The sequence below is a fragment of the Solenopsis invicta genome, chromosome 16, assembly GCF_016802725.1.
Source record: "Solenopsis invicta isolate M01_SB chromosome 16, UNIL_Sinv_3.0, whole genome shotgun sequence".
Lineage (NCBI taxonomy): Eukaryota > Metazoa > Arthropoda > Insecta > Hymenoptera > Formicidae > Solenopsis > Solenopsis invicta.
Genome location: NC_052679.1, coordinates 19,350,308 through 19,374,219, shown reverse-complemented (window position 1 = coordinate 19,374,219; position 23,912 = coordinate 19,350,308). Strand labels below are relative to the sequence as shown.

Below are 23,912 nucleotides of genomic sequence, written 5' to 3'. Positions count from 1 at the left end.
CTATACCAATTAAAAACAGATTTTAATAATAATTTCCTAGATAATCATCGTTTTCAGTTTTAGAATCGCTTTATAAGTTTAGGAAGGTTATAGTTTTACAAAGAAACTTTAATAATAATTTAAAAACTTTATTTTTTTTTTACTGTATTTGATACAGAAACAGCTAGTTTATACCTAAACATCATTATGCACGACCTCTACCTCTTGTTTTTCATCTTCCACAGGTAGTATATCTCTGTTACTAAAGGAATAAAAAGGAAGGCCTGCTAGCCATTTCAAGGTTCTATATACAAGAATTAGTTAAGGTATTTACATATAAAGAAAAATTTACTATATAAAAGTTTCTGTTCAAAAAGGATACGTTTGTTCTGAAATTTCGGTGTTCACCATATGTTGCAAAATATATGCCTTCTGAAACATTTCTACTTCTTCTTCACATTCCTTCCAATCTAATGCTTCATGGAGGCCATCCGTGCCATATCTTTTACCATAATGATCGTAATGCACCTGCCAATATATTTATCCCTTGAATAATTCTTTAAAAATTCTTAAAAAATTTAACATTAATCATGCAACAAATTTGTTTTACAAGTTAAATCTGCTTAATATTTGATTATTAATTTTTCTTAATATTTGAATAAATAATCTTAAATAATTAGAGTGCTAAATGACACTGTGCTAGTACAGCTGTCTACCAAATAAAAGATCAGGATTTGATTTCCTTGTCAGCCAACACTAAACCAACACTAAGCCAATAGAAATTTTAAATGGAAAATAAACATCCCATTGTGATAAAAATGAAATATGTAATCTCAAAGTAATTGAAAATTGCAGTATTATATTAGCATTTGGAGGATAAAATCTCCAAATAATAAAGTAAAAAAAAAATTAAGCCAATTTTCTTACATGACACAGACACAATCCTAAACTAGGTGCAAGTGGTATATCCATTTTGTCCATAGTTTTTAACGCTTCGTTGATTGTCTCTTCGGGTACCATATTCCTCGCAATCGCGACTACAAGCGCTACCATTTTTCGAATTTGATGCAGCATGAAACTTTGTCCTTTAACTTCTAAGACCGCAAATTCTATTCCGTTTGAAACAAACGTCTCTACGCAGCAGAAACTGATTATATAACGTTTCGCACGTGGATCTAACGGTTTTCTGTAACCAAACAGAAAGTGCTTCAGTTTTAAATATTCAAATAAGTTTGAGTACATTTTTTTACATTACTCTTTACTTACACTTTCGATGTAAAGTTATGAAAGTTGTTAGTACCTTCCAGAAGCTTTAAAATTGAATTTAATCTATCTAAAGATTCTGGAGATAATCTGTAGTCAGTGTACGGCTTTTCATCAATAATTGATAACTGTTTGATTCTCTCGTCTTCGTTAACTTCCTCTCCAAGTTTTAACAAACTCTGATCTTCTAATGCAAATGCAAAGGAAGGAATGATGTATCTGTAGGTACGTGCATCACATTGGTTTTTACTATTAAAACCTTTTGTTACTCGTTTTATTCCAAATACTCTGATTGCATCAGGTAAAAACTGATTTATTACTGCTTTGTCAATATTCTCCGCTGTAAAAACATTTGATATTCATAATGCAATATAAATGCAACAAATTTAAACAGAAGTGATAAAATTAATATAAACATGTAAATATTATAATAAATATTAAAGTTGCTTTTCAAAAAATTTTTAGAAAAGATATTAATATTTAATATCTAATATTTCAATATTAATATTCAAAATATTTGTCTTACGTAGTTTCATTGAGACAATCTGTCTAATCGCCGACACTCCTTTATCCGTACGTGCAGCTCTTTGAAAATTTATTGAACGTATATTCTCAAATTGTTCTGTATTTATCAAATCTGCCTTTAGTAAGGCGGTAATCAAATCTTCCTCAATAGTTTTCATATTAGGATTTCTTTGCATGCCATAATAGTCTTTGCCAATGTAGCCCAGTAACATGGCATGATTTTTTCTCTTAATTCTTTGTACCACCTCTGCCTTTGTCGCTTCTGTCTGCTTCTGTACTATTTCTTCTGTCTTCTGTACCTTTGCTTCATTCTCATTGCTATCGTCCATGAGTCTTTTAGTTCCATGCATAGTAGTATTTACATTGGCATCTACTTCAGTGTCAGCCGTCGGATGCATTGCAGCTGATGTAGTGCTGCGACAAATGTTTTCTAACGAAATTTACAGGTGTAGCATTAAAACTAAGTTTAAACAAAAATGTTACATGGATATTATATAATACCAGATTAATTCATTCATTTTTTCCAATGTAGATTAATTTTAATCTCAGTTTAACTTGCTTATTCTTTATTCTTTTCTAGTTCTTAATTGAATTACTCTTAAAAAGAATGTAATTTAAACTCAACAAAAAAAAGTGAAATATAACAGATATTTTATGAATTATCAAACTTTTCATAAGCTTATGACAATTTGTTTTACATAAAAATTAATCCGTTTACACACACTATCTCTAATATATATTTTATATATTAATACTTTGTGTATAATACCTAAATGAATCTTTACCCAGCAAAATATGGATTTGTTTGAGAGGCAGTATCTTGTCCTACTGTACAACATTGGCAACACCTTAATTCCCCTCATAAATAATTTTCCACGTTAAAACAGTCCAAATTTCTTTCTCGTTTGTTTGAAAATCATTTATATCACAACGAAGACCATGTGACTGTATTTTTAATTCGAAACTCGTGTATACACAAGTCGATTCAGCACTTCTTGGTACTATCAACGATGACAATCACAATACAATTAAGACAAATTGAACTCTAAAAAGACATATGTTATTTGGAAACGTCGTCGGCACTCGTCGGTTCGGTCGGTTCTACTGCTCCTACCGAAGAAAAATTCGAGAAAGAGCGACCATTCCAATTCCTATCCTAACCGACCTAACCTCGTCCATGGGATCGTCGAAACTGGTCGAAATTCTTCGTACACTACCGCCAGAGAAGACTCTCTGGTACTACGTAGCACGTTCATTCAACGTTACCGATAAAATGATGAATTAAAAAAGAAACGTAACCTAAAATGTAAACGCATGTAATACGAAATATATTAAAAACAGTAATCTTTTAATTATACAGTAACTTGAATCATCATTTCTAAAGTAGTGAGTTTCTAGTGAAAATGCTGTTAAGATACATAAACCCCGTGTTTACTTGTGGAAAACTTTTACAGGTATGTGCATTTGATATAGCTCTATTTCTTCAAAGTTAATGAAATGTACAATAACATATTTAAGTGTTCTTATTTAATTGTTTTGTTGAACTCTCCATAGAATTTTTATATTGACAGTCTTCTCTCAAATTTCGAAATAATCTTTTTCAAATTGCACTGTTTTTTTTTAGTCTAATTTTAGTAATTAGATATTAACGATTATCTTAATTTTAAAAAAAGAAATTACAAATATAGTCTTTAACTATAATCAGAGAATCATTTATGTAATTACAGAAACGTGGAAATCTGTTTCAAAGCAATCTTCCGATACTAGTTGCTGCTATTAATCCAAATAATGCTACACAAGTAGCATACATAAATAAACATTGGAATCCAAAATGGAAGAAGGAAAGACAAAGGAAAGTTATTAAAGTAAAACTTCCCTCATGGGACGACGACGACGATCCTACTAAATTGGACAATGAAAAAATACGATCACGTATGAAAGAGCATGGTTTCCTTCCTCAAAAACCTTGGCAGGAAAGACCGGCATATATCAGTTGTACTTCGGGAATTTTTGAGTCCTATGTTGCTCCAGAAGGTGATGGAAAATATTCTGCCATTACTAAAGAGGTATACATATGCTTTTCATTTATACTTTTTATATTGCAATTGGTGCAATGTGTAAAATATACAGTAATGTACTTGCTAGTTTTAAAATGTAATATGAAATATACATTTTTTAATTGTTTATTTTATTATTGAAATGTAGGGAGCAAAGCAAAAGTTTACATTCTTGGAAAAAAAGAGCAAGTCTTTAATGGCTATCAGAAAAATTAAACAATTTGATGACGCTTTCAAGACATCATATTTTCTAGAAGAGGCCTTAGATATCTATCAAAAGGCACATGAAGCTATAACCACGTAAGAGAAAAATGGCAAATATATCTGTATATGTTTTTATATCTTTTATAATTGCAAATGTATTATATAAATTAGAAAAAATTGTTTTTTAAATAATTAATATATATAGAGCGTGTCTTCTTTACATATTTGTAAGTTTATTATTACATAAAAGGATTTTTTAAATTACAGAAAAAAAGAAGATGAGATAATAAAATATGTTACAGAATCTGCATATCCTGTAAGTTTAAAATACATAAAATATATCTCGTATCCAATTTAAAATATTTATTATATCTGTTATGTAACATAAATATGATACTTTCTGCATTTTAGAAAATAACACATAACATGATGAACAAAACTATACACTGGAAGTTCTTAGAGTCTTTGGAACCAGCCCGCATCGTACATGCAAGAACTACAAATATATTAACAAAAGAAAACGTTTTTGCACAACTTACTGTCCGATTCCATACACAACAGGTTAATAACACAACTTTTGTAATTTTTTTTTTTAACAGTAAATGTAAGCGAAAATTGTATTTACAGGTTTTAGCAATTTATGATAGATTTGGGCGTCTTATGCAAGGAAGTGAAATTCTAAGGAAAGACGTATTAGAATACATAGTATTTGAAAAGCATTTAGCTAATGAGTACGGCGTGTGGCGAATTCACGATAAAATTATACCATCTTGGATGGCTCCCACAGACGTAGCGGAAGGCACGTATATTTTGCCGAAAGAGGATCATGATCCCGTACCAACCGAGCCGCAGCCTGTAGAAGCTACATTAACAGAAGATACGCCAAAGGATGCAACAAGCACGCAACCTTCATGAATGTATTATGTGTAAAAACTGTTTCAAATCATGTTTATTTTATATGATACTAAGATATAAAATATATTGCAATTTATGCAATAATCCAAAAGTGCATTTATTTTCCAAGAAAATTTGCATCAATATTTTCACAAAAGTGCTTTACCAAATCTCAGTTTTGGTTATTATCAGTTTGATTATAGGAGTATTATTACACAATTACATTATAATACACAATTACAAAGTTGATTATGATTAAGCAATTTTAATATTAATTAAATTATTATTTGCAAGTAAATCTACAAAATTTGTGATGGAATATAAGTAAAAATAATCACAATTTCTTCATAAGCAAATACAACTTTTTCAAATATGAGAATAATAAAAGCAGTAATTAATTGCTCCACAACACATCTGCAATTATTAAAAATACTTGATGTATTTCAATAGGTGCACTATAATATCGTAATGCTGTTTAATTATTTTCTAACCAACGATTTTTTAACAGGTGCGCTAGTTCAACTTCCATTAATATCAATAGCTTATTTAAAAAATTACTTAATAATAGATGAAATTATTACATCTAATAATTAGATTTGCCTTTAAAGAGAACTCTAGCATTGATGAGATGATAATATATATATATCTCAACTGCTTATGTAAAAGATGTGAATATTGAGTGCCTTTGATTATCTTATTATTAAACATTTCAGAAATAATCGTCTGTTCTGCAATAATTTACTCTTTACAAAATTTTATATATAATTATTGAGTTACTTGTCTTCATACTTTTTCTCTAAAAATTAATTTAGAAATTAACATATTTAAAATTTTAAAAATTGGAATGCAATTACCATAAAAATAACATAATATGATAAAAATATACAGTAATATTCTGTCTCGCCTCCATTTAAATTATTTACGAACTTCATTTCTTAATAAAAATAATTAACATTTTCAGTTATTCATTCATTAAGCACGTCATTCGCGACTGTTGGCACACCTGGCGAAAGGAGCGCTCAGCGCGCATACAAACACTTTAAATCATTCCTATCCTAACCACTTTTGCGCGACTGACTGATTCGTTGCACTGTACCGACGATCATTTATGCAAACGTAATGAGGACGAGGCACGAATATCGAATATTGTAGGGATGAATAAACAGTAGCTACGAATACAAATTGACTCACCGTTCGCCGCTGGTCGCTCCGTCCAGCTCCATCTCGGCAGCAGCAGCCGAACATTCGAGATCCAAGATTCTTCTCACGACGATTCGTCTTGATTCACACTTGGCGCGAACGCGCGATCCTTCGTTTTCGACATTCTTGGTACTCACGCTCGTCGAAAACTGAGAATACGAGGCAACGGAGAAGACAGGAGAAGATACGAAACATGATTGAACGCGATACGACTTCGCACCATGCATCGTATCCGACGACGGATGATGGCACGAACGCCCGATATTTCACTTCATTTTCGACATTCCACGACACTCTCGAAACACTCGTTCGCATCAAAAACTCGTACTCGGGACGACGAGGCTGCGAGCTGAAATGCGTCGCAACACGCCGCGACCTTTCGCCGTCCCGCCTAACCGACCGACTCGTGCCCGCTGCGTAGCACTGCGTAGCGGCGTGACTGGCGCGTGGCCGCGCCTGCGCGCCGCGCCACGCCGCTGCGCCACTGCCGTCGCTGCTACGCAGTGCCAGCAGTCGGTCGGCTAGGGAGCACGGCGGAAGATCGCGGCGCGTCGCGGCGCATTTCTCCTCGCATCCTCATCGTCCTATACGAGTTTTTGACGCGAGCGAGTGTTTCGAGAATACCGTGGAATGTCGAAAGAGTAAAGTGAAGTGTCGAGCGTTCGGGCCAACAGCCGTCGTGTCGGATACGATGCGAAGCCGTGTCCAGTCGTGTCGCGTTCAATCGTGTTTCGCATCTTCTGAGGAGAACATCACAATTCTAGATTAATGTTTCGTTGTAACTTTTGATTAACGGGCAACAATTGTTTCACTTAGAAAAACAATAAAATTCAAACGCGAATCGATTATTTGATAACGCCACGACAAAGTGGCTGGCTTCCGCGTTGAGTGATTAAATGTGATTGGTTTTCACTGTTCTCGTGCGCGAATACGACCAATCATGTTTGACTACCGTTCGGTGAGCTACTGAAGTGTTCGAACGCTCGTCGTAGTTTGGCCATGGCGCTTTCGCGTTTGGAGTCGGTGGATCGTGCTCGCGATTTACGTGACGGATTACGTGTAATTAAAAATAACGCAATGTCAGTGACGCTTCGACATGCGTTTAATTGCGTTTTCATCTCGCGAGATTTACGTGTTTGCTGTTGCCATTGCGAGCGTGTCGCAAGTGTACATTTCCGAATGGCCCGAGAGCAGCCTCAGTTCGCAGTTCGGTTTCTGATTCGACTTGCGTCGTATCCGCGCGACGTCGATATAAAGTTGGCGACGTTTGTGTCTCTCGGACGCGTCGTCGATTTGTCGAAATCGAGTGAGAACGAAAGGGCACAGCCAAGAACAACACGGTGATTGTTTACTCTCGGGAGCGTCCGACGAAGTATCACGAGTATTATAAGTACGTCGTATGACAATTGATTCGCTCTCGGTCGCGTTTCCACGAGTGTGTTTATCTCCGCTGAGCCGGCATTATAGTGGCAACGGTCAGTCAGTCGGGACGTCGCGTTACGCGTTTAATTGCGTCTTCTCCGTGGCCTCTATCGTATCCCGTATCTCGAGTTTTCGACGGGCGTGAATACCGAGAATGCCGAAAACGAAGTGTCGCGCATTTGTGCCAAGTGTGAATCCAGACGAATCGTCATGAAGAGGATTTGTATTTCTAATAGTCGAGGTTGCGGCCGAGACGGAGCTGGACGGAGCGACCAGCGGGGAACGGTGAGTCAATTCATTTGTATCTACTGCAATGTTTATTCGCCCCGACATTTCAGTATTTGCGTCTCGTTCCGATTGAGCTCGCATAAATCATGATAAAACGACTCAATAAATCGCGCAAAAACGCGGTTAGGATAGGAAGAATTGATTTGAAGTTTATTGCGACACATGTGGCGCTCTTTTCGCCAGGTGCACCAACATTGCAGTTGCGGGTGACGTGCTTTCTGAGATCTAACTTGACATCGTAGTGTATGTCCACGTTGTAGAGATGGCGTATAACGTCTCAAAAAATCATATCAGCTAAATCGTGGACATGGTCACTGATGGCTGATGGCCACTCTCAGGATTCTTCTTCTTTCTTTCGATTTTCTCTGATTTTCTCGTAAAATCTATCCTCTCCAAGTTTATTTTGATGCGTACTTTTATTCTATGAAAGGATTTTGTGATCTGTCAAATCACTTTTAAGATTAATTTATTCTATAATGCGATCGGTTTTATGCAAGATCCTCTTGAGGATTAATTTGATGGATGTTACTAAAAATAATGACACATTGTTTCTAAAGAAATTTCTTCATGGATCATTATTTAGTAAATAACAACCATTTATAAGCATTAAGAAAACTTAGTTAAAAATACTATTATATAATAATTTATTATTAATTTATTGAGGCTCAAATATCTATAAATTATTTTCTTCATAAAGGTTTTTGCAATTTCTTTTTTTTCAAGACTTAATAAACTTAAGTTTTAATTTCAAATATTATTTAAAAAATTAAAAAGTAAACAATAAAGAGTACCTCTTTTTTCTTAAATATTGAATAAATATGTTTTTAATATAATTTAAATTGTTCATAATTCAAATTTCTAAATGTAAATCAAGCTTTTTTTAAATTAAACAAATATTAATAAATCAAACTTAGAATAACTATTGGATATTTTATAAGAGCATACGTCGAAAGATGTTAAAGCAAAATTCCAAAGTTGAACATTTTGGATTTTGAGTGTTCGATTCTAAATTCTTGTTGTATTATGATACAAATCAGTATGCTAAAAATTGGTACAAAGGTTTTCTACATCTTATTCCATATCACACTGTTCATTTTCTCAGACATTGGCAAAATATGGAATGTAATTAGATGTAATAATCTTATATAGATACTATGTTAATGCTTTACACAGATTTGCAAGATGGTTATTTGTTGTGGGTGGTGCAATTCGAAATTTTTGTTACATATCCGTTGACATGTAATTTATGATCTTAAAGGGAAATAATTTATCAGAATAGTGTACTGTGATTATATGAAATAGAAATGTGTGTCACTGTGTTACTTTAGATAAAATCTTGTTTTATAAATTCCATTCTTAGATTAAATCATTATTTTTAAACCGATTTCTATTTTTCTGAGTACAGATATATTTGTTACAAAAATTTATGTACAAATATATATTCTAAAGTTAACAAAAATTAAATAATATAATAAAATTACTGTGAAAGTATGCAATTCTTTTAACTCTAGCTCACTATATCTATTTTTAGTTATCTTCCCTGTTACATTAGAGTTTTGAAATCCTGTAACTTTGTCACATTATATCTAAATTAAAAACATATCTTTTAACTTAGCACATGCAAAATTGATGCCTCAGATTAAGACAAAGTTAGATAAATGAAGTTAAAGCAATATGATGAAAATCGCACTGAGTACCCCATTTGAAGAATCAGAATTAATACATTTATCTTTTTAACATTATTAAGAAATATCCGCATCGGATTTTGCATTGCGCTTACACATTTCACCTATGATTAATCAACTTTAGTTGTTATTGCTATAATGCAGAATATCGTAACGCTTTGAATCACGTTATGCTTTTATTGCATGTACATGTCGTCATTAAACTAATGCGAGCGTTAATCGATATCAATTTTATGTTTGCCGTGATTTTTCGATACAAACACACAATTCATGGTTCTTACATATTGATTTTACGTATAATATTATTTAAATTAAATATTGTAAATAAAAAAATATTATTTAAAGTACCAAAAGAAATAAATTATGAAGGGACATAGAATAAAGTTTGCATAGGACAAAGAAATTATTAATTTTGAAAAAGTTATAAATTTTAAATTTGTTATATTTGTTTAAATAATTTCCGAAATTTGCGATTATCTGCGTCTACGTTGTCGGATATTTTTTGTTTCGTAATAGTACGTTATCTTTTCCAAAACGAGTATCACAAGCGATATCAATATCCCGAAACACAGTAATAGAAAAATTAGATAAACTCGACCCAAATCTATCTTTTTAAACGTCGCCTGATCTATATTCGTTTTAGGATTAAACCAATATTCTTTAAGGCCTTCTATCAGTCCGACTTCTCTAAATTTGATGAGTCTGAAAAGAAGAATAACATTACATCATAAAATCTTTGAGATTGTTTTTAATAATTTCTGAAAAATAATTAATCATGTTAATTTATGCAATACTCACGCAGTATTGATGGCCTTCTTATAACGAAAGTTCTTTTGAAGTGCGAACGTTGTCCAGGTCTCGTTAAAACTACCTATAGGCTGGAGAGGGCAACTGTGTCTGTCCATTGCCATAAATCGCTCTTCGGACATAAACATCGCGTATTTTTTTATATTGCTGCAAACTATGTTGTGCATGTTTTCCGAAACTTCTATAAAACGTATACGCCCCGACAAATCTTTGTCGATCAATGTTTCATATTTTTCCTAAAAAATAAATCCTAAATTATAATTAAACGATGTGATTTTTTTGTAAAGGTTTTTTTAAGTTGTGCTAATAATTAACTAATAATTAAGAATAAGATATTTTCAATATTATCTCAGTATTATCTTTTCTTTATTTGAATTTGCATAAAATTTATATTACTTTATATTGTTATAATATTTTTGATAGATGCTTTCCTAAATTACTTGAAAACGACTTTACCACGATTTTAGTGCAAAAATAAATCGGCGAAATATTATTTGAAACTTGAAACATAAATAGTTCATTAACAGTTAATTAATGAACAGTTAATAGAAAATAGATTTGCTAGTAATCTACAATGTTTACCCTAAAATAATTGTAGAGAAGGCTGCCATGAAATACCAATAAGGTGTACTGTGTATTTCTAATAAGAGATTCTACATTATTAAACGATAGGATCATGTGTTTATTTGTCACGTGATATATAAGATGAGAACTAAAAACCAACAGTATTAGCCATGCGAATATACTCTTTGACAGTGATAATATTCTAAACTTGTTGTAAAAAGTTTCAGGTGGATCGCCTAAAAAGAAATGCAGATTTTTTTATTATAACTTCAATTGTTGAGTTTTAATTAATATTTTGATTTAAAAACAGAAATCTTCGTTCACTTTGTTTTACTGAAAATGAGTATTTCACCAATTTTTAGTAATTTTTTCACAAATACTTTTACTACATATATTTTTTTAATTGAATTATGCACCTCGTGCGGTCATTATAGTGAACGTGTAAAAAACATGATCGCTTATAGTGTAATCTATAGAGCTTTTTCTTTTGCGTTTGGGCTTGTCCGTGGGTACTTTTTGCAGAAAATAGCCGAAGCAACTTAGAATGATGAACAAGAACATTGTAAAATACCACGATTGCCATGAACATAACTTTAACACCCATGTGTTATCAAATTGCCATTCCGGTACAACATAAATATGATAGCTAAAACATTAATTGATTAATAACAATTATGTGTACATTACAAATAAAATATGTTTTGTCTATTTCTAATTTTTACTAAAAGTACTGAGAGAAAACTACTCTCGAATAATTTCGAGTCACGAATTAGTGGTTTCTTGATTATATTTTATTATTATTATATTTATTATATCGATAAGTAAGTTCACCTGAATTTCCAAAGAGGTACAGTATACTGTAGAAGATCCATGAGATTTACAGTGTATCCACTTCTTATTATTACATGAGCTTCATCTCGCCCGAGAACGCCAAGTAAACCGGTCTGAGTACCATTTTCTAGCCTCTCACCAAAATTTCGAAAATTTTTTTTGATCGGGACAAGTCTGAGGAGCATAATATTATGTCATTAAGTATGAAACTTTATACATGTGAATATCAAGATATTCTCGTGTGTAAAGTTTCATACTTAATGACCCAATACTTTGACTTACGATTAATAATTAAACTTTATTACGCGCGAGATAAACAAGTGTATATCAAATTTTAAACATGTATGCGCTCTTACAAAAAAATTTATTTAATGTAAATTCGCTGAAAAAAAGTATTCGTTGTAACATACGTAAAATTGAGATAATCCGCAAGAAGACTCCACATTTCGCCATAAAAACCGTCGATTTTCGTATCATTGTCGTAAAACATTACCATATTCTTTTCCTATAAGTAAGTGTAATTGTCATAGACGTTGTTCAATTATTATAACAATTATTATGCAGTCAATTACTGTAACAGTTTTAAAAGTCTAATAAAAAAAGCTGGAATCACATGATGTACATCCAAAGAAAAGATTCTTTGAATCAAAGAAAATTTGTTTTGTATCAAACAAATTTGTGCACTGCTATACGATCAAACAAAAGTTTCTTTGATGTGAAGAAATTTCTTGGTTATTTCTTTTTATTAGAATCAAAGAAATAATTTGGCTGGATAACGAAAATCTTTTTTTAAATGAAAGAAATGTATTTTTAAATGAAAAACAAGTAAATTATTTCTTATAATTCCATCAGTATTCCTTTGAATTAAAAAGTTATTTATATTAATTAAATAAATAATTTGAACAAATTATTTACTTTAGTAAAAGCTAATAACGTCATTTCTTGAAATCAAATAAATTTTTATTTTTTTCAAAAGTATTTTTATTTCAAGTTAAAAAAATCAGTTTAAAAAAAAGATTTCTTGACTTTAATTATAATTTTTTTCTTGGTGTATGATTTCATGAATAATTAGCTGGCACGCTTTATACATGCTTTAATGCATACTAAATACATTTGTGCGTTAAATGCTGTGCGAAAAAGCTGTACATTGATCATTTTGGAACTATATGTCCGCACCTGATAATATACAACTTTCACCACTTTTCCCCTTAAATTCTGCGTCTCTAATGAGTGTTGTTTGGCCAGATTTTTCTCATGTAAAGCGGCGAATTGCGGAATGCTGAACAATTGCACGAATTTCTGCTGTTGTTTGTGCCAGATTACACCGGTCACGGCATAGCAACACGAGATCGCGAGCTGAAAAATCGCGACCGTTACAATAAATCGCATAGCCATTCCTTACAAACTCCTATCGTTGAACTAATTGTCCGTGTTGATAATTCTACACAGGATACAAACAATGCCTCAGACAAAGGCAAAATATGAAATGTAATCAGATGTAATAGCCTTATATAGATACTCCGTTAATGCTTTATGCAGATTTGCAGAATTATTATTTGTTGTGGGTGGCTCAACTCGAAATTTTTATTACATATCCGTTGACGTATAATTTATGATCTTGAAGAAAAAAAAAACTTATCGGAATAGTGTGCTGTGATTATATGAAATAGAAATGTGTGTCATTGTGTTACTTTAGATAAAATCTTGCTTTATAAATTCCATCCCAAGATTAAATCATTATTTTAAACGGATTTCTATTTTTCAGAGTATAGATATATTTGTTACAATAAATTATGTACGAATATATATTCTAAAGCTAACGAAAATTAAATAAACAATAAAATAAAATTACTGTAAAAGTATGCAATCTAGCTATACCTATTTTTAGTTATCTTCCCTGTTACATTGGAGTTTTGAAACCCTGTAACTTTGTCACATTATATCTGAATTGAAAACGTATCTTTTAACTTAGCACGTGTAAAGTGGATACCTCAGAGTAAAACAAAGTCAGATAATCAAAGTTAGAGCAATGTGACGAAAATCGCACTGAGTATCCCAGTATCCCAATATGAAGAGCCCGAATTAATAGATTAATTTTTTTGACGCTATTAATTCACTAGTAATATCCGCATTGGATTTCGCATTGCGTTTATACATTTCACTCATGATTAATCAATTTTAGTTGTTATTGCTATACCTAATGCAGAATACCGTTGCGCTTTGAATCATGTTATGCTGTTGTTGTACATGTCATCATTGAACTAATGTGAGCGTTGAAGCGATCGATATCAATTTTATGTTTGTCGTGATTCTCTTATATTAACACAATTAATGATTGAGTATCTACATATTGATTATAATACGTATAATATTACTTAGACCAAATATTGTAAGCATAAAAATTTTATTGTACAAAGAACTAGAAGAAATAAATTATAAAGAGACATAAGATAAAATTTGCATAGAACAAAGAAATTATTTTAATTTTTAAAAAGTTATGAATTTTAAATGTGTTATATTTTTTTAAATAATTTCCGAAATGTGCGATTATCTATTTCTACGTCTACGTTGTCGGACATTTTTTGTTTCGTAATAGTACATTATCTTTTCCAAAACGAGTATCACAAGCGATATCAATATCCCACAACACAATAATAGAAAAATTAAATGGACTTGGCCCAAATCGATCCTTTTAAACGCCGCCTGATCTGCATTTATAACTCTAGGATGAAGCCAATATTCTTTAAGGCCATGCAACAGTCCGACTTCTCTAAATTTGACGAGTCTGAAAACAATGCAATTATACCATAAAATCTTCGAGATTGTTTCTAATAATTTCTAAAAAGTAATTAATTAATAATGTTAATTTATGCAATACTCACGCAGTATTGATGGCCTTCTTATAACGAAAGTTCTTTTGAAGTGCGAACGTCATCCAGCTTTCGTTAAAACTACCCACAGGCTGAAGAGGGCAACCAGCTCTGTTCATTGCCATAAATCGGTCTTCGGACTGAAACATTGCGTATTTTTTCATATCGCTGCAAGCTGTATCGTGCATGTTTTCCGAAACGTCTATAAAACGTATACGCGACGAATCTTTCTTGATCAATGTTTGATATTTTTCCTAAAAAATAAGTTGTGAATTATAATTATACAATGTGATTTTTTTGTAAAGGTTATTTCAAGTTGTGCAAATATCTCAATATTTTTACCTAATTTTGCATAAAATTTATATTACTTTATATTGGTTATAATATTTCTGATGAATGCCCTCCTAAATTACTTGAAAAAAGCTTTACCACGATTTTAGTGCAAAACTAAATCGACGAAATACTATTTGAAATATAAATAGTTAATTAACAATTAATTAATAAGCAGTTAATAGAAAATAGATACATGTGCAAGTAATCTTATGTTTACCCTAAAATAATTGTAGAGAAAGCTGCCACGAAACGCCAGTAAGGTGTAATGTGTATTTTTAATAAGAGATTCTACATCATTAAACGGCAGCATCAGTTGTCTATTTGTCATGCGATATATAAGATGAGAACTAAAGGCCAACAGTATTAGCCATGCAAATATACTCTTTGACAGCGACAAGATTCTAAACTTGTTGTAAAAAGCTTCAGGTGGATCGCCTAAAAAAACCCAGATTATTTTATTGTAACTTCAATTGTTGAACTTTTAATTAATATTTCGATCTAAAAACAGAAATCTTCTTTTATTTTGTTTTAGTGAAAATGAATATTTCAATTTTTAGTAATTATTTTTTCACAAATACTTTTATTATATTTTTTTCTTTAATTGAATTAAGCACCTCGTGCGGTCATTATAGCGAATGTATAAAAAACATGATCGCTTATAGTGTAATCTATAGAGCCTTTTCTTTTGCGTTTGGGTTTGTCCGTGGGAACTTTTTGCAGAAAATAGCCGACGCAACTTAGGATGATGAACAAGAACATTGTATAAAACCATGATTGCCATGAAAATAACTTTAGCATCCATGTATTATCGAATTGCCATTCCGGTACAACATAAATATGAAAGCTAAAACATTAATTAATTAATAACAATTACGTATACATTGCAAATAAAATATTTTTTTTCTCTATTTCTAATTTTTACTAAAAGTACAGGGAGGGAACTATTCTCGACTATTAATTTCGAGTCATGGATTAGTGGTTTCTTGATCATACTTTATTATTGTTATATTTCTTATATCGACAAGTGAGTTTACCTGATTTTCCAAAGAGGTGTAGTATACTGTAAAATGTCCATGAGACTTACAGTGTATCCACTTCTCAATAATACATGAGCTTCATTTCGCCCGAGAACGCCAAGTAAACCGGTCTGAGTACCGTTTTCTAGTCTCTGACCAAAAATTCGAAAATTTTTTTTGATCGGTACAAGTCTGAGGAGCGTAATACTTTGACTTACAATTAATAATTAAACTTTATTACGTGCGAGATGAATAAGTGTATATCAAATTTCAAACATGTATGCACTCTTACGAAAAAAATTTATTTAATGTAAATTTATTGAAAAAAAGTATTCGTTGTAACATACGTAAAATTAAGATAATCCGCGAGAAGACTCCACAGTTCGCCGTAAAATCCATTGATTTTCGTATCATTGTCGGTATACATTACCATATTTGCTTCCTATAAGTATAGCATAATCGTTGTTTAATTGTTACAACAGTATCATTATACAGTCGATTACTATAACAGCGTACAAGTCTAATGAAAAAAGCTGGAATCACACCATGTATGATTTCATGAATAATCAACTTGCACGCTTTTATGCCTGCTTTGCATGTTAGATATGTTTGTGCATTGAATGCTGCACACTAGCCTGCATTATTTCTATGTTTATTGTGAACATTTAAAGAAGAGATTATTTTATATTTTGCTTTTTTGCGTATACCAATTAAAGCGTTAAAAACATGATTAAGTAGATGATTGGCAACATCTCCCGAGATGTACTTGATAACTTAAAAAAACTCCTTTCCCCTTGTTTCTTTTTTGAAATTACTTTCAAATCCTAATTTTCCTACGTTTACGATTTTTTCTTTAAATTTCATAATTTAATAGTACAACTAAAGCAATCAGTTCCCATCATTTCTGAATTTTATTAATTAAAAATAAACACTATTGTTTATTCGTGATATGATATTTTACTGCGCGTCTCACCATGCAAGTGATTCATCACTATTGACAGTGTGATGATTTTATGTAGCTCTTTAAACAGCAAACCGTACAATTATGCAGAAAATAGACATAGAAATCATACATCATGTGTTTCCAGCTTAATAAATTCTTCAACACAGAGGGTTGTCATCATTGCGCTCTGTACAGTGAAGCTCATTGATAAGTAATATGTAACATCTTGCAAAAGAAAAAGCTGTATGTTGATCATTTTGTAATTGTGTTCGCACCTCATAATATACAACTTTCACCACTTCTCCTGTTAAATTCCGCTTCTCTAACGAGTACTTTGTGGCCAGATTTTCCTTTCGAAAAGCGGCGAATTGCGGAATGCTAAACAACTGCACGAATTTCTGCTGTTGTTTGTGCCAGATTACACCGGTCACGGCATAGCAACTCGAGATTGCGAGCTGAAAAATCGCGACCGTTACAACAAATCGCACAGCCATTTCTTGCAAACTTCTATCGTGGAACTAATTGTCCGTGTCGATAATTCTACACAGGATGCAGACAAATGAGAACATATTAGACTGCAGCTTTCAATGAGATACGCAGATCGTAAAGTGCGATTTATTATTTTTCTCTAATGGATCGGTCTCACAAACACGCATAATGGATGTTACGATATTATTGAAGATCGATGGCATGTAGGTGAGTCATTCTTGTTAGTTGATAGACATCAGGTAATACGTCCAATTAATTGTCCAATTGATCATCCTCAATGGCGTATATCTAAACTATGACCAGCTGTCTCATTTCGTCTGTCAATAAAAAAATTATTATTTATATGTGTCACCTACATTTTTGCATTAAGATAATGGTCCATTGTACTTTAATTCTTTATAACTGATTTCTAGTTTTGAGATCTAATATCCATTTATAGATTAAAGGCTTAATGAATATAATTATGTTGAAAATTTTTGGATAATTTTTTCTATAATTTATATATGTTAACTTTTTTTATAATTTTATAACTTTGTTTGAATATTATTTTATATGTATATTTATTTTAATAAGTTACATAATTTGCAGAATATTAAAAATTAATTAAAATATATAAAAGCATATAAAAGAATTAAAATTTTAATCATAAATAATTACGTTTATTTAATTTTGTTATTTATTGCATTTTTAATTATTACAGCATTTCAATTATTACAACTTTTAATTATAGCTTAATTATAATTTAATAACAGCATTTGTAATATAAATATTGTTACACTCGATTCGCGTAACTCGAGGCGCACACTCACAAGCACACTAGCTGGAAAGACACTCACAGTAGTTTACAAAAAAATTCAGACTTTATTTACTCAGCAAAATTAACAATCTCCGTCGTCAACGAGTGACTTTTTCTTGTTCGATATCAATTTCCGGCATCCAACTGCAAAATGCCGGGATGATCAAAGGCTACACGGGCTACACCCAGTCGCAACAATCTAATAGAATTTTCGAATACAAGTTAAATAACTGTTGGCAAAATAAATCTTTTGTAAAATCTTCATGAGAGTACAATCAAAAAATTATGATAGTTTGCATTTATAAGCATATACGATTTTTTCGATTATAAAAATAACGAAAGCTATTATCACTCCACAGCACATTATTAAAATTATTAAAGAAACTTGATTCATCCCAATCGCTTCTAGTGTCGTGATATCATCATGTTGGTGTCTCTCTCTTAACCAACGATCTGTTAACGCATCCCACAATCCAACTTCTTTTAATTTGAGTATCCTATGCATAAAAATTATTCACACAGCATATTAAAATAATATGTGATTATGTTATAATTGCCGCTGACATTTTTCTTTACCCGAGATCAATGGTCCTTTTATATTTAAAATTTTTCACAATGCCGGAAGCCATCCATGTGTTTAAATAGGATTTTCCAGTTGGAGTTAAATAACATTCAGTCTGATCTATTGTTTTATACTCATCTTCACCTTGGAATACGGTATACTTCTTTTTACTTCTCATACATGCCAATTTAAGCATTTCTTCAACTGTCGATGCAACAACAACGCGTTTTGTATTTCTTACTCGTACCAAAGCTTGATCAGTGTCTACCTATAAATTTCTTATTAGCCAATATATTAACACACACATAACACGTAACAAGTATTTTATGTTAAATATGCAAAATCGAGAATCTACTTGATGTAGTTTGAAAGGTAATAAATTATAAATTAATTTGATGCATAAGACAAATGATTGAATATATTTGTTAATACCTTAATGGCGATATCTGCAGTAGAACCTTTCAAAGTGACAACATTATAGGTTGTATCAGCCACAAGAGAGTTTAGATCATAGAATGGTGGCATAGTGTGTATTCTTTTTGTTATACAAATGAATAAGAAAGCTCCAAATGACATGTATAATATAGAACAAAAGAGGCCGAATGATATTTCTATTATTCTTGATCTTCCAATAAGAACATCGGGAATGTAACCTATTATGATTATTATTTCAATTAAAAATTTTTTGTTACTACATGATACATATAATTTTATTTCGATAAGGATTTTGCAATTATCTATAGCAAGAGCTTGTTATTTTCGTATTATTTCAAAATAACATAAGCCTTTCTTTCTCATTCATAATAATTTATAACACATTTAAAATTTAAAATTAAAAAATGAGACTTTTTCAAATCATCCGAATTCTAAGAAGATACAAATTTTACTAAAAAATATAAAAATATTACACAGTATTTACAATATGATAGTATGTGGCATTTACATTGCCTTCTAATTATAAAAATTTTACAATTAAAAGAGACATTTATTCGTACTTTGATTGCAAATCATTCCAAAGTTATGAAAAATGTGATCGCTGATGGTTGAGCGTTTGCTATCGTTTCTGATTCGTGCAGAAACAATTTGTGACCAAAAACTGCATATGCTCACTAATAAGTGCATAATCAGTATTAAGCACCATATTTTCCAGGAGAACACTTTCGTCATCCATGAGCTGTCGTGTATTATTTCATTTTGAATATACAATCGCTGGCTAAAATTATTCTAAGATTATTACACAAATCTATGGAACTTATAAGAATAAATTTTACACGTTGTTATATGTCTTTTTTTTTAAATTCTATTGTTTCTTTTTTAACACATTTATTAGAAAAATACCATTGTGAAATAGAGTATTTATATATACCTGTTCATCCACAATGGTATTGTAAAATCAGTAGCTCTAAGCCGAACATTGAACGCTCCAACTTTGGGTATCGCGATAGTTTCTTTGCGCGAAATTACGCCTAATAATCCATGTGGAAAAATAGTTTGGTTTTTCTCTGATGCACCTAGACTTGTTTCATTTGATTTCACTAGTTGTAATCTAGAAATTTTCTTTTATTATTGTTTATTCTTTATTTGAAATTAATCTCATAGTGTAGTTACTGCATTTAAAAGAAAAAAAACAGCTTTGCAACTGTTGTAAGATTCTTTATTGTGATTGATTTATATATTTAGATCCATAAGAGAAACTATTTTAAGGGCAAGAACTATTATGATATTAAAAAATCTTCTAACAATTGAAAAGTTGCTTTTTCTGATGAACACAGTTAGTAAATCGTGGCTTGATCAATCTTACGTGAAATTTAATTGTTCAGAAAGAAGAGTCCATAATTCACCGCAGAGTCCTGTAACTTTCATATCATTATCGTAAAATTCGAGGAAATACGGTTCCTAAAATACGTAATCAAATAAATTATTATCTAAGTTTTTGCTATCAATTTATATTTGTAATTATTTAATATATCATATAACGATATTAAGTTACAACAACAGTAAATAAGTTTTTTTTTTAAAGTTCGAAGAACTTTTCTTTCTCGCATTGCCACAGCTATTATAAAAATACGATATTTCTCATTATGGTAAAGTTTAAATACAATGAATATTTTTGAATGTACAAATTTTTTGTAACAAAGATTTCTAAAAACGATTAATTATGAAATATTAAAGAATTAATTTTAATGAGAGAAGTGAAGAGGGATATGCAAGAATTCAACTATTTGCGTTTTCTGGAAACACTTACCTCGAAAGCTGTTAGAGTCAAATTTTGCAGTTGGAAATTGTGGGTTTCCAGTGCTCGATTTTGCCTAAGACGTTCTTGTTGCATTAAGGCAAACATCGGTACACTGGAAATTGGCACAAAGGCCTTCTTTATCTTGTTCCAAATGACGCCATTCATCATTTTGGACGATGGTAACACTTGACGTAGTCAGGCTCAGTAATAACACTCGTATTACAAAGACACTTTGCTACGTACTTTGCCGATTTGTAACGGCAGTGATATGTATAATTTTTTTGCATAGTACTAATTACGGAAGTTATCATATGTTTGATCATATTGTTCACATATTCCTATAATCAAGGAAAACAGAATGAAAAATAAATGAAATGGGTAATGTGTTGTTTTAGGTAATATCTCTCGTGAATGTTTTTTTATACATACATACGAACCAATTTAACTTAAATACACTCTCTTTATAGCTAAAAATAAGAGAGAAAAAGAACACACATTAATATTGCATTAATACAGTATAGCTATTAATTATTTATTCTTTGATTAGAAATTCCCGTCTAATGATGAAAATAAATACACATTTTACAGACTGCAGGATGGTGTAGATAATAAAAATAGACAATGCATTCAATGTTTTATAATGGTTTTGATGTAGATCAAAGATATACCGTGGTACATTTTGCTTACATATTGCGTACATTTATTCATGGCTGAATCAATTTTATTTGTTATCATGATTTGAATAAACATGTCTTTTTTTTGAATTACTCGGTATCTTGATGGCACGTTGATTTCTTATCGAACGACGAAGCTAATGCAAAGACTGAAGCGGTCAAGGTTATTGATGCATATGCATTGGAATGTGTGAAGTTAGCATCTCAAATGTGAGCATCTCACGCTAAAACTGCGTATTAATTAGCATCCAGTATAGTTGCATAGTTCTTGATAAGTTTTAACAACAGTTTTGTCAAATTTACTGTAAAAATCGGTTTTAAGAAATGAGATGCTAACTTCCGATAATGTCAAATAGCATTTCACCGTATCTTGAATCTATAACGGTGGGAGAGTAAAAATCCGTGGAGTTTTGAAATCTAGATAGGTTCAGTCAATAGTTCTGATAATTAAAATCCAATAATTATAAGTAATTATTATAAGAAATGTACAATAGTGAGATGCTACATTTCTGGCACGAGTTTTGGGCTATACAAAAGTTTTAAATAGCGAATTACGTCCCCACACACAAGCTCGTGAACAGCTAGCGCACTTCTAATAATTATAAATAATTATTATGAATAAAAAATCCACATGATAGGAAGATGCTGTGACAGTGTCGCGAGTTTTGGACCCCAAAAATATTTTAAATTATACATTGTGTCGCTACACACTAGTTCGTAAAGAGTTGCGGCCCTTGATAATACCCGTTTCTGATAATAATATTATAATTAATTATTATAAATAAAAAATTCACACAATAATGAGATGCTGTGATACTGCCGCGAGTTTTGGGCCCAAAAATATTTTTCCTGCAGCTCTCGACATATTAAAGCGCCTTACGAAGAGTTGCGGTCGATTCCGATTTTAGTTAATCAACAAAAAATTAATAACTTCCGAATAAGGCCGATTTTCCGCATATATGGGTGAGATGTTGGTTTTTTTCGAAGAGTTCTGTGTACGAAAAAATATTTTTCTTACAGTTCTCAACATATTAAATCGCTTTCCGAAGAGTTGCGGTCGATTCCGATTTTAGTTAATCAACAAAAAATTATTAACTTCCAAAAAAGGCCGATTTTTCGCATATATGGGTGAGATGCTGGTCTTTTTCGAAGAGTTCTGTGTACGAAAAAATATTTTTCCTACAGTTCTCAACATATTAAAGCGCCTTCCGAAGAGTTGCTGTCGATTCCAATATTAGTTAATCAACAAAAAATTATTAACTTCCAAAAAAGCTAAAATACGTTCAGAACTAGATAAAAAATATTTTGTTGTACACAGAACTCTTGAATATAGACCAGCGTTTTACCCATATAGGCGAAAATATGTCTTTCACAAAGATAACAATTTTTTTTTTAATTAATAAGTAATAGAATCGACCAGAATTCTTCGGAAGACGCTTTAATATGTTGAGAACTGTAGGAAAAATATTTTTTCGTACACAGAACTCTTCGAAAAAGACCAGCATTTCACCTATGTATGCGAAAATTTAACTTTTTTGGAAGTTATTAACTTTTTGTTGATTATCTAATGTTGGAATCGACCGGAACTCCTTGGAAGACTCTTTAATATGTTGAGAGCTGTAGAAAAAATGCTTTTGGGACTTAAAACTCGCGGCAGTGTCACAGCATCTTATTATCGTGTAAATTTTTTATTCATAATAATTAATTATTATTATCAGAAGCAGGTCGTGGCTCGCATCTTTTCACGAACTAGTGTGTAGCAACACAATGTATGATTTAAAATATTTTTGGGGCCCACAACTCGCGACTGTGTCACAGCATCTCCCTATCATGTAAATTTTTTATTCCTAATAATTATTTATAATTATCAGAAGTGCACTAGCTGTCACAACTCTTCACGAGGTGTGTGGGGACGTAATTCGCTATTTAAAAATTTTGTATAGCTCAAAACTCGTGCCAGAAATGTAGCATCTCACTATTGTGCATTTCTTGTAATAATTACTTGTAATTATTGGATTTTAATTTTAGAACTATTCGCTGAACCTATCTAGACTTCAAAACTTCACGGATTTTTACTCGCCCACCGTTATAGATTCAAGATACGATGAAATGCTATTTGACATTATTGGAAGTTAGCATCTCATTTCTTAAAACCGCGATTTTTATTCTAAATTTGACAAAACTGTTGTTAAAACTTATCAAGAACTGTGCAACTATGCTGGATGCTAATTAATACGCAGTTTTATCGTGAGATGCTCATACTTGAGATGCTAA

The 23,912-nt window shown here is 31.5% G+C and overlaps 5 protein-coding genes across 10 annotated transcripts; 1 reads left to right on the top strand and 4 right to left on the bottom strand.

Moving 5' to 3' along the window:
* Nucleotides 1-107: 107 nt before the first annotated feature.
* Nucleotides 108-6,530, bottom strand: LOC105194381 (tRNA pseudouridine synthase A). Of its 6 annotated transcripts, none has more exons than XM_011159268.3 (6): nt 6,114-6,530; nt 1,769-2,181; nt 1,246-1,582; nt 907-1,165; nt 362-507; nt 108-283 (listed from the first exon to the last, which is right to left on the bottom strand). In XM_011159268.3, the coding sequence occupies exons 1-6, from the start codon at nt 6,347-6,349 to the stop codon at nt 175-177; spliced, it is 1,500 nt and encodes a 499-aa protein (XP_011157570.1). In that variant the 5' UTR covers nt 6,350-6,530; the 3' UTR covers nt 108-174. The 6 variants fall into 6 exon arrangements, with proteins under 6 accessions (XP_011157570.1, XP_011157587.1, XP_011157583.1 ...); XM_011159285.3 differs by having other exon boundaries at nt 169-283; nt 1,769-2,197; nt 6,114-6,253; XM_011159281.3 differs by lacking the exon at nt 6,114-6,530 and adding an exon at nt 2,553-2,952 and having other exon boundaries at nt 169-283; nt 1,769-2,197.
* Nucleotides 2,935-5,034, top strand: LOC105194416 (probable 39S ribosomal protein L45, mitochondrial). Its single transcript, XM_011159313.3, has 6 exons — nt 2,935-3,221; nt 3,495-3,833; nt 3,973-4,124; nt 4,296-4,344; nt 4,440-4,589; nt 4,656-5,034. The coding sequence occupies exons 1-6, from the start codon at nt 3,171-3,173 to the stop codon at nt 4,941-4,943; spliced, it is 1,029 nt and encodes a 342-aa protein (XP_011157615.1). The 5' UTR covers nt 2,935-3,170; the 3' UTR covers nt 4,944-5,034.
* A 3,100-nt stretch (nt 6,531-9,630) lies between the features above and the next one.
* LOC120359773 lies at nt 9,631-12,209 on the bottom strand. Its single transcript, XM_039458772.1, has 6 exons — nt 12,130-12,209; nt 11,720-11,893; nt 11,305-11,534; nt 10,907-11,124; nt 10,316-10,560; nt 9,631-10,219 (listed from the first exon to the last, which is right to left on the bottom strand). The coding sequence occupies exons 1-6, from the start codon at nt 12,207-12,209 to the stop codon at nt 9,991-9,993; spliced, it is 1,176 nt and encodes a 391-aa protein (XP_039314706.1). The 3' UTR covers nt 9,631-9,990.
* Nucleotides 12,210-13,615: 1,406 nt separating this feature from the next.
* LOC120359819 lies at nt 13,616-17,530 on the bottom strand. Its single transcript, XM_039459069.1, has 6 exons — nt 17,157-17,530; nt 16,286-16,380; nt 15,957-16,130; nt 15,537-15,766; nt 14,602-15,357; nt 13,616-14,504 (listed from the first exon to the last, which is right to left on the bottom strand). Exons 1-5 carry the CDS (start codon nt 17,373-17,375, stop codon nt 15,098-15,100), a joined length of 978 nt encoding a protein of 325 aa, XP_039315003.1. The 5' UTR covers nt 17,376-17,530; the 3' UTR covers nt 13,616-14,504; nt 14,602-15,097.
* A 681-nt stretch (nt 17,531-18,211) lies between these two features.
* LOC120359820 lies at nt 18,212-19,028 on the bottom strand. The gene is made up of 2 exons (XM_039459070.1): nt 18,743-19,028; nt 18,212-18,663 (listed from the first exon to the last, which is right to left on the bottom strand). The coding sequence occupies exons 1-2, from the start codon at nt 18,922-18,924 to the stop codon at nt 18,450-18,452; spliced, it is 396 nt and encodes a 131-aa protein (XP_039315004.1). The 5' UTR covers nt 18,925-19,028; the 3' UTR covers nt 18,212-18,449.
* Between the last annotated feature and the right edge of the window lie 4,884 nt (nt 19,029-23,912).